The 18,153-nt window shown below is 49.7% G+C and overlaps 1 protein-coding gene across 1 annotated transcript in view; it reads right to left on the reverse strand.

The window, feature by feature from the left end:
• Window positions 1–13,800, reverse strand: part of PIWIL1 (piwi like RNA-mediated gene silencing 1) — a 56,077-nt gene extending 42,277 nt beyond the window's left edge. The window contains exons 1-4 of the mRNA XM_054006702.1: window positions 13,720–13,800; window positions 12,652–12,763; window positions 10,409–10,534; window positions 1,336–1,550 (exon numbers count right to left, since the gene is read on the reverse strand). Of these exons, the coding sequence (XP_053862677.1) occupies window positions 1,336–1,550; window positions 10,409–10,534; window positions 12,652–12,763; window positions 13,720–13,800 (534 nt within the window). The remainder of the gene's footprint in view (window positions 1–1,335; window positions 1,551–10,408; window positions 10,535–12,651; window positions 12,764–13,719) is intronic.
• Window positions 13,801–18,153: the final 4,353 nt, after the last annotated feature.

Below are 18,153 nucleotides of genomic sequence, written 5' to 3' on the forward strand. Positions count from 1 at the left end.
CCGCTCTGCCTCCTCCCCTGAGCATGCTGCTTCTCCCCCTAGTTCCAGCAGAGGAGAAGGGGGAACGCGGTGCACTCAGGGAAGTGGCGGGGCCGGGGCAGGGATTTGGGGAAGGAGTCCAATATGGGCAGGGACTTTGGGGAAGGGGTTGGGCAGGGGTGGAGTCGGGGACGCGCAAGAACTCATCAGCACCTGGAAAAGTTGGCATCTATGCCGCAATTGCGTTGCTGAGGTTGTTCTGTAGGGACAAGAAATGCCCCAGGGTGCCCAATAAAGCCAAGGTAGGTTGGCTGGCCTATGTCACTGGAGGCCAGCAGGGTGGACTCCCTAGAAGAATATCCCTAGAATGAAATCTATGCCTAGAGTGTTAGAACTCCACCCTGGAATCCCATTCAGGAGTTATCGGAGAGGAGTGTCTATAGCCCAAGTATAGTAATGGAGATTCCTCCCTGCTCCTGGCTGACTCAGATGAAAATGAATAATCTTCTAGTGAAGCCACGGTGGTACCAGATGGAGTAGCTAGAGGAATAACCTCAGAAGATTTCTCCCATACTGGGTGGCTTATGCATCAAAGTCTGTACCAGTACTCCTGACTACCACCCACCAAGCTGAGGAAAAAAAGCAATTGAAAGTCAGGGTGTCATCAAGTCCTTAGCTGCCCTACCTGCCTGTGGCATCAACAGTACTGAGAGAAAACATCAATAATGACAGGGACAGTAACAAACAAGTAGTCTAAGGCATAAGTCAGTACCAGTTCTTCAGGCACCAGGACAGTCAGTGCCAGTAAAGTGGAGAGTGGACAGACTGTATTGAAGCCAGACTGGACAGAATTGAAGTATTGGCATCATCGTGGCTGTACTGAGCCAAGAGGTGGCAGTACCCAGAGGGCTTAGAAGAAGGTGGCTTGGTGCTGAGTGTAGGCAAGTTTTTTGCTTATTACAAGCAGCCCAGGCTTGTAGGCTGGACAGGCACCAGAGCAGTCAGTCTTAAGACTTCAAGATGCTCTTTTTGTTCAGTACCTTCAAACTTTAAAGGCACTAGAGGTCAATAGAGGAGTTTTGACTCAACTCCATCACCATGCAGGAATACGGGATTATTTGGGCCTGAAGAATTTGGGTGTGGGCTAGTATGATTTGAGTTTCATTAGCCCATCAAGTTCCCATACTTCAAGTCAAATAATTACATCTCGGAAACTCAACCTAATTAAAAGCTACATATTTTATAGCAATCCTACTCATACTGCATCGAGTTTCACCCCAAAAAGAATGAAAGTACTACGCAAGAGTAAAACAAATGGTGCTAGATTCTATTTCATACATACATACACACACACACCTTATTTTCTAGTTTTTTTGGTAAGAATAATATTGTTCCATCAAATGCATGTGTCCTCCCAATAATTTCTTCATGCTGAAAGAGTAAAGCTGAACGAAGACGCCGAGCTTCCATCTGAGGATTATAATCAATATGGTATTGATATAAAGCCCATTGTGGACGAGACGTCAACCGAAAATGGTTCGTACTTAATCTTATTGTGGTACCTGAAGTACCTAAAATGACAAAAATAGCTCGTTATAAAACTAAATTTTTCCAATTTACAGCATTTCAACAATTCTGCAATTTTTAAATAGTGACACCCCACCCCAAAATTTAATTATTAAAACTTTTTCTGAACTATTTCAACTCTACTAACTAGGGAAATCATGCAAATCCTCTTTCAGAGGCATCCAGCAGGTGGCTGCCAGTGTCAAATTTCCAGAGATTCTATAATCCTATCACCTGCTGGAGAAGTGCCATATAGAACGAGAACAGCATCCAGTCTGGTATTGCGTCACTTAAAGTAGACTGTAGGTGCTTCAGAGAAAGATGCTAGAGCTCCTGTAAACAATTACAACTTGTCCATAGTGGACATCTCTTCCTTACCCCAAGCAGTTAGTGGTTGGCTTATTCCACAAAGCACAAGTGTTTATCAACGTAACTGTGCATATTTTAATCCACTCAAGATGCCAGTTTATTTTTGCACTTACTAAGCTCTGACTCAATACAACGTGGCAGTAAGTACCACAAATTAGTTATGCACTTTAAGTTATACTTCCTTACACATCAGTTTACGTTGCTGCATTTCTATTTCACTGAGTGTCCCCCCAGACTCATTAAAATGGCAAGCCCAATTTTCCTTCAATACTGTACCATTTATTTACACTCCTCTAGTGCTCAAGAGGAAAACCCGCAATATAATCAAGACAAGACCATCACTAGTAGTTAAATTTCTGTCACTGGTGTAAACCCCTCCAAGAATCAGCTTCTAAGAGGAAATTTGCACCACCAGTGCAGCCTGCAACTGCCTAACATTACCCACCAAAGAAGGGGTAAATAGCTAACAGAAGCTCTCTCTCTCTTATCCAACCTGCTGTGTTTGCTAAGGCAGAATTGTCATATGTATCCTCTAATCAAATAATGCTTTGAAAACCCAAGAAATAACTCGGGGGGGGGGGTGGGGGGAGAGAGCTTGGAGGGCTGCAGCAAATAACTCTGCTGCATGTTTGAGACCCCTGGTGTTTAGATTCCTGTCTAAACCTTCTTAGAAAAGAAAAAGAAAGTAGAGGATCCAGGTCCTGAATTTAAAAAGGATTACTCCTGGGGCGGAATTCTGCACCAAAAACCTAAAAATTCTGCATATTTTGTGTGTCAAAACAACAATATAATCACACCCTCTTCAATTATTTTAGTAATTTATTTCAAAATACCTGTCAGCAAGTATGTCTGAAACAATAAGGACAACTAAAAGATTCAGAAAACGTATGACAAATAAATTTCTTACTAGGCATATTAATACAGAACTAAGTAATAGTACATTTAAACTATAATGCACAGGAACATATTTCCTGCACCGCTCAGAAGCAGTGCAAAGGCTTGGGGGAGTTAGGGGTAACAGAGGCACTGAGGGAGAGGGACGTAATTCCTGGGAAGGAGCCTGGGATCGAACCTGGAGGGTTGCTGGGTGTGGGCGGGATAAGTATGGAAAAAACGGTTACTCTCCTTTGTAACTGTTGTTCTTCGAAATGTGTTGCTCATATCCATTCCAATTAGCTGTGCATGCACGCCGCGTGCACGATAGTTGGAAAATTTTCTACCCTAGCAACACCCGGTGGGTCGGCTGTGGAGCCCCCTTGAGTGGCACCTTCATGGCACTGGATATATACCCCAGCCGGCCCAGTGCCCCCTCAGTTCCTTCTTGCCGGCTACTCCGACAGTGGGGAAGGGGGGCGGGTTTGGAATGGATACGAGCAACACATCTCGAAGAACAACGGTTACAAAAGGTGAGTAACCGTTTTTTCTTCTTCAAGTGCTTGCTCATATTGATTCCAATTAGGTGACTACCAAGCCTTACCTAGGCGGTGGGGTTGGAGTGAGACATCGCTGAGTGCAAAACTGCTAATCCGAATGCAGCATCGTCTCTGGACTGCTGTACAAGCGCATAGTGAGCCGCGAAGGTGTGGATCGATGACCAAACCGCCGCTCTACAAATGTCCTGGATCAGGACATGAGCCAGGAAGGCAGCTGAGGAGGCTTGGGCCCTCATGGAGTGGGCGGTGAGGCGTGGCGTCGGGGCACCGGCCAGGTCGTAACAAGCACGAATGCAGGATGTGAGCCAAGAAGAAACGTTGCGAGGAGACCGGTAAGCCTTTCATCCGGTCGGCCACCGCAATGAAGAGTTACGTCGTCTTCCTAAACGGCTTTGTACGCTCAATATAGAAAGCAAGGGCCCTGCGTACGTCCAAGGAGTGCATACGCTGGTCTTGGCGCGTGTCGTGCGGCTTAGGATGGAAGACCGGGAGAAATATATCCTGGTTCACATGAAAAGCTGATACCACCTTGGGAAGAAAGGCGGGGGGGGGGGGGAAGCTGCACCTTGTCTTTATGGAAGACTGTGTATGGAGGCTCAGACGTGAGCGCCCTGATTTCAGAAACACGCCTTGCTAAAGTGATGGCTACAAGGAAGCCTGTCTTCCAAGATAGGTAAAGGAGTGAGTAGGTAGCCAATGTCTCAAAAGGGGGCCCTGTGAGCTTGGAGAGAACCAGGTTAAGATCCCACGCCAGAACTGGTTGACGTTGCTCTGGGTATAGACTGTCTAAGCCCTTGAGGAATCTGACGACCATTGGGTTAGAGAAGACCGAGAAGCGTGTTCTCCTGGGTGGAACGCCGATATAGCGGCCAGGTGAACCCTGACCGAGGATATCGCCAAGCCCTACTGTTTTAGGGATAGGAGATATTCAAGTATAAGTGGAATTGACTCCTGCAAGGGGGGCGTGGCTCGCTGCTCGCACCAACAGGAGAACTCTTCCACTTGGCTAAGTAAGTGGTCCATGTAGAGGGCTTCCTACTTCCCAGCAGAATCTGTTGCACAGGATGTGAGCATCGCAGCTCTGCCCGATTCAGCCATGTAACATCCACACCGTAAGGTGGAGTGATTGCAGGTCGGGGTGACAGTCGGCCATGGTCCTGAGAGATCAAGTCTGGGCACAAGGGAAGCGTGATCGGAGTTTGTACCGATAGCTCCAGAAGCGTGGTGTACCAGTGCTGTCTTGGCCAACCTGGAGCGACTAGAATCATACATGCCTTGTCTCTGCGTAGCTTGAGCAGTACCCTGTGGACCAGTGGGAATGGAGGGAAAGCGTAGAACAGCTGGTCTCTCCACGATAGGAGGAAAGCGTCCGACAGGGAGCCCGGAGATCGCCCTTGGAGGGAGCAGAACACGTGGCACTTCCTGTTGGCTCGTGAGGCGAACAGGTCAACTTGGGGAAATCCCCACCTCTGGAAAATGGAATGGATGATATCCGGGTGAATCAACCACTCGTGTGTCTGGAAGGATCTGCTGAGACGGTCCACTAGAGTGTTCTGGACTCCAAGGAGGAACGATGCCATGAGATGTATCGAGTGGGCAATGCAGAACTCCCACAGGCGAATGGCCTCTTGGCATAGGAGAGACGACCGGGCTCCTCCTTGCTTGTTGATGTAGAACATGGCCGTGGTGTTGTCTGTGAGGACTGACACGCAACGGCCATGTAGGAGACTGAGAAATGCCTGACAGGCTAGGCGCACCGCCATCAGCTCCTGAACATTGATGTGCAGAGCCAGTTGGGATGCGGTCCACAGGTCCTGCGTATGGTGTTCCCCGAGGTGAGTGCCCCAACCTAGAGATGAAGCGTCTGTGACCAGGTGCAGGGAGGGTTGCGGGGCGTGGAATGGCACTCCTGCGCAAACAGCCTTGTGATCCAGCCACCAATTGAAAGAGGTCAAAACCGGGTTAGGAACCATGCCCACCATGCTCAGGTTGTCCCGATAAGGACGGTACACCAATGATACCCAGGCCTGAAGTGGGCGAAGCCGAAGTCTGGCATGCCTGGTTACGTAAGTGCAAGAGGCCATGTGTCCCAACAGGCAGAGACACGTCCTTATCGTGGTGATCGGGAAGACCTGGAGTCCGTGGATGATGTTTGTGATGGCGTGGAACAGAGTGTCTGGTAGAAGAGCTCTGGCGAGTATGGAGTCTAAGACTGCCCCGATAAACTCTATTCTCTGGGTTGGCTCCAGAGTGGACTTTTCTTCGTTGAGCAGAATGCCTAACTCGCGGAACGTTCGTAGTATTATCTGAACGTGAACCTGATCTGGCTAGTGTGCGGCCGCACACCAGCCAGTCGTCTAGATACGGGAACACCTGTATCCTTTGACGACGAAGGTATGCTGCCACGACAGCCATACATTTGGTGAAGACTCTCGGAGCCGCAGACAAGCCGAAGGGAAGGACAGAAAATTGGTAGTGCACCTTGTTTACTACAAACTGCAGGAAGCGCCTGTGCTGCGAGGGTAGACTGCTATATGAAAATATGCATCCTTCATGTCGAGGGCAACGTACCAGTCCCCAGGATCCAGGGAAGGGATGAGGGTCCCCAAGAAGACCATGCGGAACTTCAACTTTACTATGAATTTGTTGAGTCCGCGTAAATCTAAAATCGGTCGCAGACCCCATTTTGCTTTGGGGATCAGGAAGTAGCGGGAGTAAAACCCCCCACTCCTTAACTCCGATGGAACCTCCTCTATGGCCCCCATAGAGAGGAGCCCAAAAACCTCCTAGATAAGGAGATGCTCGTGAGAAGGGTCCCTGAAGAGGGACGGGAAGGCGGGGGGGAGAAAAAGAAGAAAACTGGAGAGCGTATCCCCCTTCCACCATGCGAAAGACCCAATGGTCTGAGGTTATAAGGGACCAAGCACGGTGGAAATGGGAGAGGCGATCCTGAAATAAAGGAAATGGATCCTGGGTAGTGGCTAGTACGCCGTTCTCGAGCGCACCTTCAAAAATTTTGCCTAGGGCCTGAAGGTGGTCTAGGAGGCCCTTGGTTCTAACCCGGTTAGGGGCCGGTCGACCTCAGTCTACCACCTCGTCCCCGCCTTCTGGGGAAGACGAGGGGGAGGGTAGAACCTTTGTGGCTGGGGCCTAAAGGGCCTGCGCTGGGGTCCTGGGACATGCATCCCCAGGGAGCACATGATGGTTCTGGAGTCCTTGAGGCTCTGCAAACGAGAGTCTGTCTTGTCCGAGAACAATCCCTGTCCCTCGAACGGCAGATCCTGCAGGGTCTGCTGCAGTTCTGGCGGTAACTCCGAAACCTGGAGCCAGGAGACGAGTCGCATGGCTATTCCAGATGCTAGTGTTCTGGCGGCCAAATCCGCTATGTCTAGGGGAGGCCTGCAAGGAGGTCCTAGCCACCTTTTTACCTTCCTCCACTAAGGCCGCGAACTCCTCTCTCGAGTCCTGGGGAACCAACTCTTTGAATTTACCCATGGAGTTCCATGAGTTGTAACTGTAGCGACTCAAGAGTGCCTGATGGTTCACGGCTCTGAGCTGCGGACCCCCCACTGAGTAAACTTTACGCCCGAACAAATCGAAGTGTTTGGCGTCCTTCGATTTGGGCGCTGCTGCTTGCTGACCATGGCGCTCTCTTGCGGTCATTGAGGACACGACTAGTGAACACGGTGGAGGGTGCGTATATAGGTACTCAAGGTCCTTGGAGGGGACAAAGTACTTCCTCTCTACACCTCTGGCAGTGGGTGGGATGGAGGCAGGGGTTGCCATATGGTATTGGCATTAGCCTGAACCATACGAATTAGTGGTAATGCCACCCGGGATGGGGCATCAGCCGACAGGATGCTCACCACCAGGTCCTGTACCTCCACTATCTCCTCTGCCTGCAGGTCCATGTTGCGTGCCACCCTATGTAATAGGTCTTGGTGGGCATGGAGATCTATTGGGGGTGGGCCAGAAGCTGTTGTGCCCGCCACCGCCTCATCCGGGGGAAGATGAGGAGGATGCCTCAGGGGGTAAGGGATCCAAATGAGGGTCCGGCTCTAAGGGTCCCTGATGTGAAGGATCTCCTGCCCCAGGGTCTGGGGCCTGTGCTGGTGTTGGCACAGGAGCCTCCATGCGCCCTGGGGGAGGACGGGAGATGGTGGCCTCCGGAACTCTGGGCTCAAATTGTGCTGAGCGAGAGGCCACTGGTGGAGCCCCTTGCGCTTGGTGATACACCCACGGGGTCCAGAAAGACCAATGCGCAGGGTCCTGTGTAGGGTCCTCTGCCCCCTCCTGCCAATGACCCAAGTCGTCGGCAGCCTGACCCTGAGCAGGGTAGGCCGATCGGGAAGCCCCATCGGACGAGCGAGACGCCGATCTTGAGGACCAGGGCAGTGCCGAGCGTGGTTACATCGGCTCAGCCCGGTATGGTGCTGGTCCACAGGCGAGTGGTCTCTGCGCGGTGCCGGTGAGCGGTACCGGGATCGAGAGTGGTGCCGATGGCCATGCCGGTACCAAGATCCGGATCTGGATGACTAAGACTGTCTGTGGACTCGGTGCCGGGAGCAGCGCTCGTACCGCTGCCGAAAACTGCGTCTGGACTCCGATCGCTACCGATGCTCAGGATGGTGCCAAGACGTAGACCAGTGCCGGGAAGAAGACCTAGGCCGCGAGTACGACCAGTGCCAAGATGAAGATCAGCGCCGGGACTGCGAGTGGCGTCGGGACCTGCTTCCGAGACCGGGAGCGGTGCTGCGAGTCCAGGCTCGTAGATGGTGGCCGTACCAGGGCAGGCTTGTCCCTGGATTGCACGGTCCGAAGGGCAGGCGGTGCCGCAGGCTGAGACGGCGCCGGCTCCGTGAGGGCGATGAGGTCTTTCGCTGTTGCGAAGGTCTCCGGAGTAGAAGGGAGACAGGGCTCTACCACAGAACAAGGCGGTGAGCCAGTCTGCACCAGACTCAATGGCCCTACCCCCGGTGCCGGAGTCAACGGTGTTGAGGATGTCTGCGCCCTCTGGCATTCCAAAGTCGAACGCAACTCTACCACCAGTGCCAGGGGAGCCGGTGCCTGTAGGACAGCGACGTCCTGCATCTTGTGGGGTCTTTTATGTCCCGGAGACAGGGAACGGCGCCGAGGCGCTTGTGGTGGACGCGGTGCCGTGCCGAGGGAGGATGGTGCCGTGAGGCTTTATCCACGTCTGCTTGCGGTCCAGTACTGGCGGGTGCCGCCAGGGCGCTGCGCACCGAGGCACTCGGTGCCGGGACTTGGCGTGCTGAAGGAGGATCTTGGCAAAGTGCCGCCTCCATAAGGAGCTGCTTGAGTCTGAAGTCCCGCTCCTTTTTGGTTCTGGGTCTGAAAGCCTTACAGATTTTACACTTATCGGTCTGGTGAGACTCCCCTAAGCACTTCAGACAAGAGTCGTGAGGGTCTCCCGTTGGCATAGGCTTAGCACAGGTCACGCACGGCTTAAAGCCAGGAGCCTTGGGCATGAGCCCGGCTGTGCGCCGGGGGAAAGGGTGGGGGACAAATATCCCCCTTAACCCCCGCTAACTATTTACAACTATTTATACTAGTGAACAAACTATTAACAACAAACTACTAATCTAAAGAATATAACAACAACTATCTAGAATAACTAACGAGTAAAGCTAGGGAGAGTGGAGAACAGCTATGCCATGCTCCACAGTTCCAACGACCATCATGGCGCTGGATATATACCGCAGCCGACCCACCGGGTGTTGCTAGGGTAGAAAATTCTCCGACGATCGTGCACGCGGCGCGCGCACACCTAATTGGAATCGATATGAGCAAGCACTCGAAGAACGGGGGGGGGGTTTGTGGGGATTTTGGGGGGGAGGGGAGGGATTGTTAGGGAGCCTCTCCCATGCAGATCCTGGCTGACCCCTAGCCTCCCCCACTCACTCAGAGACACATCTGCCTCTGTCCCTGTGTGTTCCTAACCTCCACCCTAATCCCTGCATCCCTCCAATACCCATCCCATCCCCATGTGTCCCTGCACCTCCACTTCCATCCAATGCGGTCACCCCACTAGCTCTTGTGCCCGTTTCAGTCTGTCCACCCAACTAGCCCTTCTGAACCCCAGTCTTTAACCCCCCAAACAGTCTCATGTGCCCTGCTCTGTCCATCCTCCCATATCCTGTGCTTCCTCATCTGGCCCTGCAGATAAGGCGCTGTGAGGAAAGCAGCCAACTGCCCCCTTCCTCCCTGGCTCGCTGCTCCAGCACTGAGCCAGCTGCCCTCTCTTTTGGCACCACAGCAGCCCTTGGTGAGCAAAAGGTGTAACTGCAGTGCCTCCCCCGTGGAATGTATTTTCTGCAGTGGGTGGGAGGAGAACCTGTGGGGGACATGAATTATGCGAGTGGGCAGTGGTGCAGTATTCCCCCAGAAGTAAAGGATATTTACAAATATGGAGAGACAATTCAGGACACAGTCAACTTTAAACATTATAGTCTATACAGGTCAAAACTGAACATCAGAATGAAATCTGGGCAATTAGATTTGTTAAGAATATCAAGTCAACATGCACCTATTAACTAGTAGCAGAGGAATACTAAAAATGACCCCTTGCATGTAACTGAAGTTTAATAATCTGGAGAAGTTTGCAGAAGTTACCAGGGGAGAGCAACACATTTTAGATAGCCCCTTTGAAACTAAAGAGAAAAACTAAACGAGCAAGTTGGGGAGATTTAATTTCAATAAATAACTGTCAAGTTTTTAGCTAAAAGAGACCCCCAATAAATGTGCAACAAAAATATATAATAGAACCAACAGAGGTATCCTCAAATGAAAATGTCTTGTTCCTGCTGAAACACTTAACATTTTAAACCCTTTGGAGCAAGGTCAGTTTTTTCTACTATTTCTCCCCAGGCTTTTACAGCATTCCTAATACAATGAAGTCCTGGTCCCTGATTTGGCCTTCTAGGCACTACTGAAATATAAATAATCCTAGTTTAAACAACTGTTGAGACAAAGCCAATGGCAAATAATGCTCATAGAAATATAGTGTACATTTTATATTTGAAACCACAATTTTAACTTACCTGTTTTTGACTCTTTAACATGTTCTATGGCTTGCCGCGTATTTACCCCAAGGTCATAGAAATCTCTGCGACGTCCACCCCTATCTGCTAATGACAATTCCTGAAAACCAACTGAAATATCATGTCCTGGAATTTTGGGGAGAGGGGAAATTAATATAAATCATGATAAAATTAACCAATTTATTAAACCATTACAATGTGAAATACAAACAAAAGAATGCTGAGGACTCTAAGAACTGAACCCTTGAACAGAAGAAGCCAGAACAGTTGCCATAGCACAATCAATCTGAAGGAGCCTGAAGGTTGCTTCAACTCTCAGAACAATGGCATTATAAAAAAAAAATCTGTAGGTACTTGAGATGTATTTTACAACTCTAAAAGTGCTATAGGGCTAAGGGTTAGACGGAGTCAGGTATTACACAGAGTTAAAATAGCAATGGAGAGCTGGATATACTTTAAATCCTAATTTTCAACAATTTGGGATTTAGTACTATTTGTTAAAACTTAATTTCAATTTTGTGAAATACGCCAAATTTCGACCCAGGTTCTCAGATATTTTTCCTGTAACCTATTGCATTTCAACAAAATATTTAAAGGGAAAAAATTACTTGTAACTTAAGTTTTCAAATGATGTCTGCACTCATACTATAAACTCAAAACTCATTCAGAGAAATGTGACAGGTGTCTGGGGCCCCCGGAACTGAGGTAGATCCATTCTACCATTATAAGAACTGCTTTATCTTGTGGTGTAATCGTCTGAAGGCTCATGGGTTGCTATTAGATTGGCTGTACTTCCAGATCCATATGCAGTATCAACATGGAGCCAATGTGTTATCACTTTCTTCTTTCTGTACGCAGTAAAATAAGCCTGCTTTGTGTAGTACTAGTACGCCTTAAGATCTCCTGGGAATGAGCGTACATCTGGAACCTGAAGAGCATGAACCTCTTTGAGCAGTGATATCAAAACTGGCTACATCAACCTCTTTTGGGGCCTATATAGAGATTAAATGCTCTAATTCTTCTCAATGGAGTGTTAACTCTTAAATTCAGTGACACTTTAAAAGAATTTCAATCCAATTTGTATAGTTATTACAACTATAGTTGCATGTGCAAGCTGTCAAAGAAGAAACTGTAGTGGTTCTAGAAGTGTGTTGCATCATTTCTACCCTCCTCAACCAAGCAATGCTGAAAGCAAGCCATATGGTAACTTGTGTATTTAAAACTATCCTAATGTAAGTATTTACTAAGGCAGTCAATTAATGGCAGTTAACACATGCGATTAACTCAAACCAAATTAACACTTTATTTTTAATAAGCTTTAAATCGCACATGACCACATGACCCTATCCCATAGTCTGTGAGCAATTTGGTAGAGCTCATTAAAAACCTGCTGGGGGGGTGGCGGGGAAAGAGGAGCCCAGCCCCCCCAACACCTGCACCATCCCCTCCCTGCTGCACAGGTCCAGCCTTAGGGGTCAGCAAGGGGGCCACCACCCAGGGTGCAATGCTCGTGGGGTGCTGGCTACAGGCCTCCAGGGCAGGGGTGCCTCTCCCCCTGCTGTCCTGCTCCATTGCTGCTCCTTCCTCCTTCCCCCCTCCTCCATGGAGCCACCCCGGCCAAGCTGCTCCAGACTGATTAAAACTGATTAATTGCGCCTTTTAAAAAAAAAAAAAAATCTTGTGATTAATCATGATTAATTTTTTTAACTGTTTGTCAGCCCTAGTATTTACTAGTAATTCAGGATAGAAAAAAATTGAACAGGTAAAACAAGTTATGTAAATATATTCCATTTCCTAATCACAAGAAATGCCAGTCTGCTTGTTTAACTTCAACCCTCAACTGGCAAAACCAATTAAAACCATGTGCTCTGAAAAACGGTTTCTTATACAGAGCTTTCAATCTCCACCATTTGCCAAAAGAAAAGAGATACACTCAGGACTATTAATTCTATGACAGCAAAGACAACTAGAGCCCGGCTGTAGAATAAGCAGGTCCCAACAGTAAGCTTTGCTTTCTTTATCTAGCTCCATCAAAGTTCAGGCTGTTTGAGGAATAATGTGCCATTATGAGACATCAGAAAAATTTTTAGTACTTCTGATTTTTTTCTTCAAAATCAGAATAATTAGTTAAATCTGAAATGCCATCTTGAATATATATTTAATTATCTTAGTTAAATCATTAAGTCTTCTAAATACTTGTTCTGTAGGCAATAAGCTTCACTTCCTGCTCCCCTCCACCTCACCTTGTGGAACAATAGGAGCTCCTCTTTGTCGTCCACGGCCAACAAATTCTCCCTCTGATGGCGGTTGTGGATGAGGTTGCAAAGGTCTAGGTTGCACATAGCTAGGTGGCTGCTGACCCTGCAAAGTCCATTATGCTTAGGAACAGCACTCACTGATATCACAAAGAAAACCTGTACTATCAAATGAAGTCACCAGAGGGTGTACTGCATAGCCAAGTTCCTATGACAGTTATTTAATATAGGGAAAAAATTAATTGCCTATAGGTTATTTAATATAGAGTGACATATTAACCTAAGTTACCAAAAAGTTATTCAGTAAAATTGCTCGTTCAGTTTGGAAGACAACACTACAGAAACATACCCTCACCCCCTGAAAACGGCATAATTATTCTGCATATAGCAGTGCTGTATCACTGGTTAACTGAAGCTGGCTTCAAGCTGCTCTCCACCATGTCCTCCCTCTCTCTCTCTTTTTTTTTATTATTATTAAATAAAAGGGCTCCTGCAATTATTGCAATCAGAGGAACATGAAATGCAATTCCTGGTCCCCAAAGATACTACAGAAAATACCACAAAAACTACAGGGAAAAAGGCAGTTGACTTTGCAGAAAGGAAGCCTGTTATACAGAACATATTTTAGAATAACCACATATATATATATATATATATATATATATATATATATATATATATAAATGCAACTCATCAGGAGGCAGCATCTTCTGTGTTCCATATACTGCTGAATACAGCACTCAAACTCAGGCATCTGAGGGATCTACCTGTCCTTATGGAAAGTAATTCCTATCTATGAAGTTTAGCACACTGCCAAACCTCTCAGGAAGGCACAAAGGTCATTAGCAAGTCAATGACACCTACACCCACAAAGCTTTAAAGGAATATACCACCTTTACTGTGGCAGTGCATTTGCTTATCAGTCATGTTGAGGCAAAAACAGGTTTGATTTTAAATGAAACCCTTGATACATATACAACTATATGGGAAGCAGACAACTCTGAATTTTAATATTTCAAAATGTAGATGTGCTGGATGTGAAAAATGAACACTCACAGAAGCTGCTCCTACAGGAGGTACAGAAATTTGCTGGCCACGAGCTCTTCCTCTCGCTCTAGCTCTAGCTCTTCCAGTCATTTTCTTTTCTAAGAGAAACCAGATATAGTTATAGGACACAATCCTCAGTTTTTTTCATGACAGTATAATTTTTAGCAGAGTTTTTTTTGGTATCTTGTTCAGTATAAGAGAAAGATTAATCTAGCTAGATTAGCCCAGCCACTGTGTGCTAGGGTCCCTGTTTACACTACTTTAAAAAAAAAAAAAAAAATTCTGTTGCCACCAAGGTGATCACTACTTTAGTTAAGGTGATGGCAGCTGCCAGAATTCTCAGTAGTGTGTTGTACAGCTGTGCTTTGATGCAATCCTACAAACATTTAAACACATGTAACTTTAGCAACACGACTCAACTGAAATCACTGCAACTAAGTAAAGTTATGCACATGCTTAAGCGTCTGAACCAGAGATCGGCAACCTTCGGTCCGTGGTAAGCCCCCTGGCGGGCCGGGGCAGGCCAGTTTGTTTACCTGCCGCCTCCGCAGGTTCGGCCAATCGTGGCTCCCATTGGCTGCAGTTCACCGTTCCAGGCCAATGGGGGCTGCGGGAAGCGGCGCGGGCCCAGGGATGTGCTGGCTGCGGCTTCTCGCAGCCCCCATTGGCCTGGAATGGCGAACTGTGGCCAGTGGGAGCCGCGATCAGCCGAACCTGCGGGTGCAGCAGGTAAACAAACCAGCCTGGCCCACCAGGGGGCTTACCCTGGCAGGCCACGGGCCAAAGGTTGCCAATCCCTGGTCTGAACAATAGATACCCCGGGCTTTAAATAGTGACAGTCATCCAGTCCCCTGTAGCAATGGATTTCATTTATTTATTTAGTGTGAAGTTATGGTTTAGGCAACCCAGATGACAGCTTCTGCAAACTACTCCCATACATAATAATAATAATAATAAAAAATAAAAAAACCTGTTAGAGAACATTTTAAAACTGCAAAAAAGTTAAACAAGCAAAGCACTTCTGAGCAAGACTGAAATTGGCAAGGTTGAGTAAGGAATATACTGAACATTGCACAGAATATTGACTGGTTTCTCAAACACGTCCAACTGCTCCCAAGAGTGACCTACGGCTAAGTTACACTGAACAGCCCTAGTTCTCTTTATGATATGTAACTATGAATTCGTAAGCTTGGACAGAGAGGAAAATTTTCAGTTGGCAACTGCATAGTCTGTATACCAGAATTCACAGAAGTAGTGGAGTACGTGACACCATAAGACACTTTACTCAATTTAAGTCAGTGTTCAAAAAATTACTTTTAAATAATTTTCAGGCTTAGTGAAAAATGGCCTACAATTCCATACGTTTTTTAAACTGAGCAGCTGCAATGCCCCATATTAGTCTCCTTAAAAAGCATGGTATTAACTAATATATCATCCATCATCATAGCAGTCAGGCACTTTATAAATACAGTCGGCTAGTATTTTAACATATTAGTTCAATGGTTCTCAAAGTTTTGTACTGGTGATTCCTTTCACACAGCAAGCCTCTGAGTACAACCCCCTCTTATAAGTGAAAAACACTTTTATAAATTTAACACCATTATAAATGCTGGAGGCAAAGCAGGGTTTGGGGTGGAGGCTGACAGCTCGCGACTCCCCATGTAATAACTTCATGACTCCCGGAGGGGTTCCAACCCCCAGTTTGAGAACCCATGTATTTAGGGTTACCATTCGTCCGGATTGTCCCAGACATGTCTGGCTTTTGGGGTTAAAAATAGCATGGGAAGGAGGGGAATTTGTAAATATCTAAAAATGTTCGGGATTCTCCCCCCCCACAGCATGGCTGACAGGGCGCCTGGCCGGACTGAGCCACTCGCATGGGGCTCCGGCAGCCAGAGCCCCTCCTCCGCTTCCCCCCTCCTCTCCCCTGCAGCTTCAGATCACCTCCTCCTCCTCCGCTCCCCCCTCCCCCCTGCTGCCCAGCGTGCCGCAGGATAGGCCTGGGAGTCCTAGGGGAGTCTTTCTGGGGGCGGGGGTGTGGATAAGGGTCTGAGCAGTCAAGGGACAGATAGGGGGTGGGATCCTGGGGGGCAGTTAGGGGCAGGGGTCTCAGAAGTGGGCAGTCAGGGGACAAGGGAGGGGGGAGGTTGGAGGTTCTGAAGGGGGCAGTCGGGGGCAGGAAGTGGGAGGGAGTGGATGGGGGCAGGGCTAGGGCGGGGCTGCTCCCCCCCCATCCTCTTTTTTGATTGTTGAAATATGGTAACCCTACCTGTATTAGTTGTTTGTTCAGCTTAGACTCTCCCTCAGAGACCAATCCCTAATCTCCTTAGAAGCTTGGAAGAGGCAGCCTTGCAAAAGAATGCCCCCCTCTGGAACAGAATTCATTTACATTTTATTTCTTCCCCCCCCCCCCTTTTCCTACAGCGCACACAGCCTGTTCCCTGTTCTAGCCCCAATCCCCCTCTGCAGGCCGTAGCCCTAGTGCCCCCCCCACACACACAAGGGGCTCCCCTGCCCCCAGGCTCCCCTTCCCCAGCCCTAGTGCCCCCTCCCCACACTAGGAGCTCCCCACCCACAGTACCACCCCTACTTAGCCCTAGGGGTTCGCCATCCCCTCACCCACAGGGCTAGTGACCCGCTCGTCCCTACCCCGGGCTCCTCCCGGTTTGCTCTACCCCCAATGAACAAACTGCCCCCACGCTTGCTAGCACTGCCAGACCCCATTCCCTACAACCTGCCCCTTGCCCCGCTGCGCAGCCCTAGGCCTCCCCCCTTCACCCAGCTCAGGCAGCCACCCGCCTTCGTTTCTCCGGGACTAGCTACACAAGCCCCAACCGAGGCAGGGGATCCATTGGCTTCTGACTGCAGGCGGCAGGTAACCCCGATGCCCAGGGCCGGCTCCAGGCACCAGCCCACCGAGCTTGTGCTTGGGGCGGCACCGGGAGGGACTCGCCGCCCTCCCCCCCGCGCTGGCAATGCCGGGCTCCTCCCGCCTCGCTATCAGCGGGAGAACGACTGTTAGTACCTGCCCACCACGTCTCCTCACGCGGCCGCAACAAGAAGCACGTACCGGCCCTCCCAACGGTTATCACGGCCTCCTCACTGGGGCGAGCAGAGTGGGGCTCACTCCGCCGGCTGCGCCACCTCCTCCTGCCGCTTCCTTAAGGACAGCGGAATCCGCCTCCGCCGCTTCCACGAATTAGGCGAGGGGTTTCTCAGTACCCGTCGGGCTCATCTCCTCTCTTGGCAGGGCAGAGCCTGGGGATTCATTTTCTGAGCGAATGCGCACATCACATAGAGAAAGTGAGGCGACCCCGTCTTCGTGCAGCCAGAGCGGCGCGTGGCGGAGAGCAAAAGAGAGGGAGACGGGCTCGCCTCTGATTGGACCGCGACGCCGCGAGTGCCCGCCTCCCGGAGAGCCGACCCCGCGTTTCCGAAGATTTCCGAAAGGGGCTAGCGGATGCGCCCGAAGAGTCGAGGCTGCCGAAGATTTCCGAATGGGGCTGGCGAGGGAGCGGAGAGTGCCGAGAGGTGGCGGAAGGCTCTGGCCTGATGGCTTCCCAGGGGAGGAGCGGGACTTGGGTTCCGAAAGCGGGAACCACGTGTTAATTTACGTGTTGGGTGCAGCTCCCAATGCAGCGTTGTTATTATTTGATCAAATTAATTACTTTGTATTATTAATTAATGCTCATCCACTTAATTATTAATCAACCCCATTAATGCTTAATCAAATGGCCAGTGTTACTAATTAACAGTTAACCCTATTGTATCAAATAATAATGCCATCCTGGCAGCTATTTCTTCCGCCTAGCAATCATTTTGGAGAGTATGTGGGCCAGATTTACCAGAGGCATAAATGAAAAACTCCAGTGGAGTTGCATCCTCTTTTTCACCATTTTCCTAGGGTTACCATATTTTAATTTTTAAAAAGGAGAACATTCCATTGGGCCCCGCCCCAACTCCACCCCTTCCCTGCCCTCAGCCCTGCCCCAACTCTGCCCCCTCCCCTGAACACTCCGCCCCTTGCTCCTCCCCCTCCCCTGCTTCCCACGAAACAAATGTTCGCGGGAAGCCTGAAACAGGGAGGCAGCAGGTAGGCTGGGGCTGGGTGCGGCGCGGCCCAATCCGGCCCCCCTGGCTGAGCGGCTCCCTCTGGCGGCCGGCCGGCCCAGGCCAAGAGGCTCTGGCCCCGGCGTCTCCCGCCCGGCTCAGCTCAGGCCCTGGGGTGCCGGCCACCGGCCGAGCACCCCCGGCCCCATCCTGGCCCCGGCCAAGCACCCCCAGCCCTGGCCCGGCCCCCGGCCCACCACCGCGGCGTTGGCCCCTGCCAAGTGCCCGCGCCCTCGGCCCTCGGGCGAGCACCGCGCCGGCCCCTGCCGAGCACCGTCGGCCCCAGCCTCGCCGGTCCCCAGCCAAGCACCGCACCGCCCCGCCCCTGGCCCC

This window comes from Malaclemys terrapin, chromosome 16 (assembly GCF_027887155.1).
Source record: "Malaclemys terrapin pileata isolate rMalTer1 chromosome 16, rMalTer1.hap1, whole genome shotgun sequence".
NCBI classification, from domain to species: domain Eukaryota; kingdom Metazoa; phylum Chordata; order Testudines; family Emydidae; genus Malaclemys; species Malaclemys terrapin.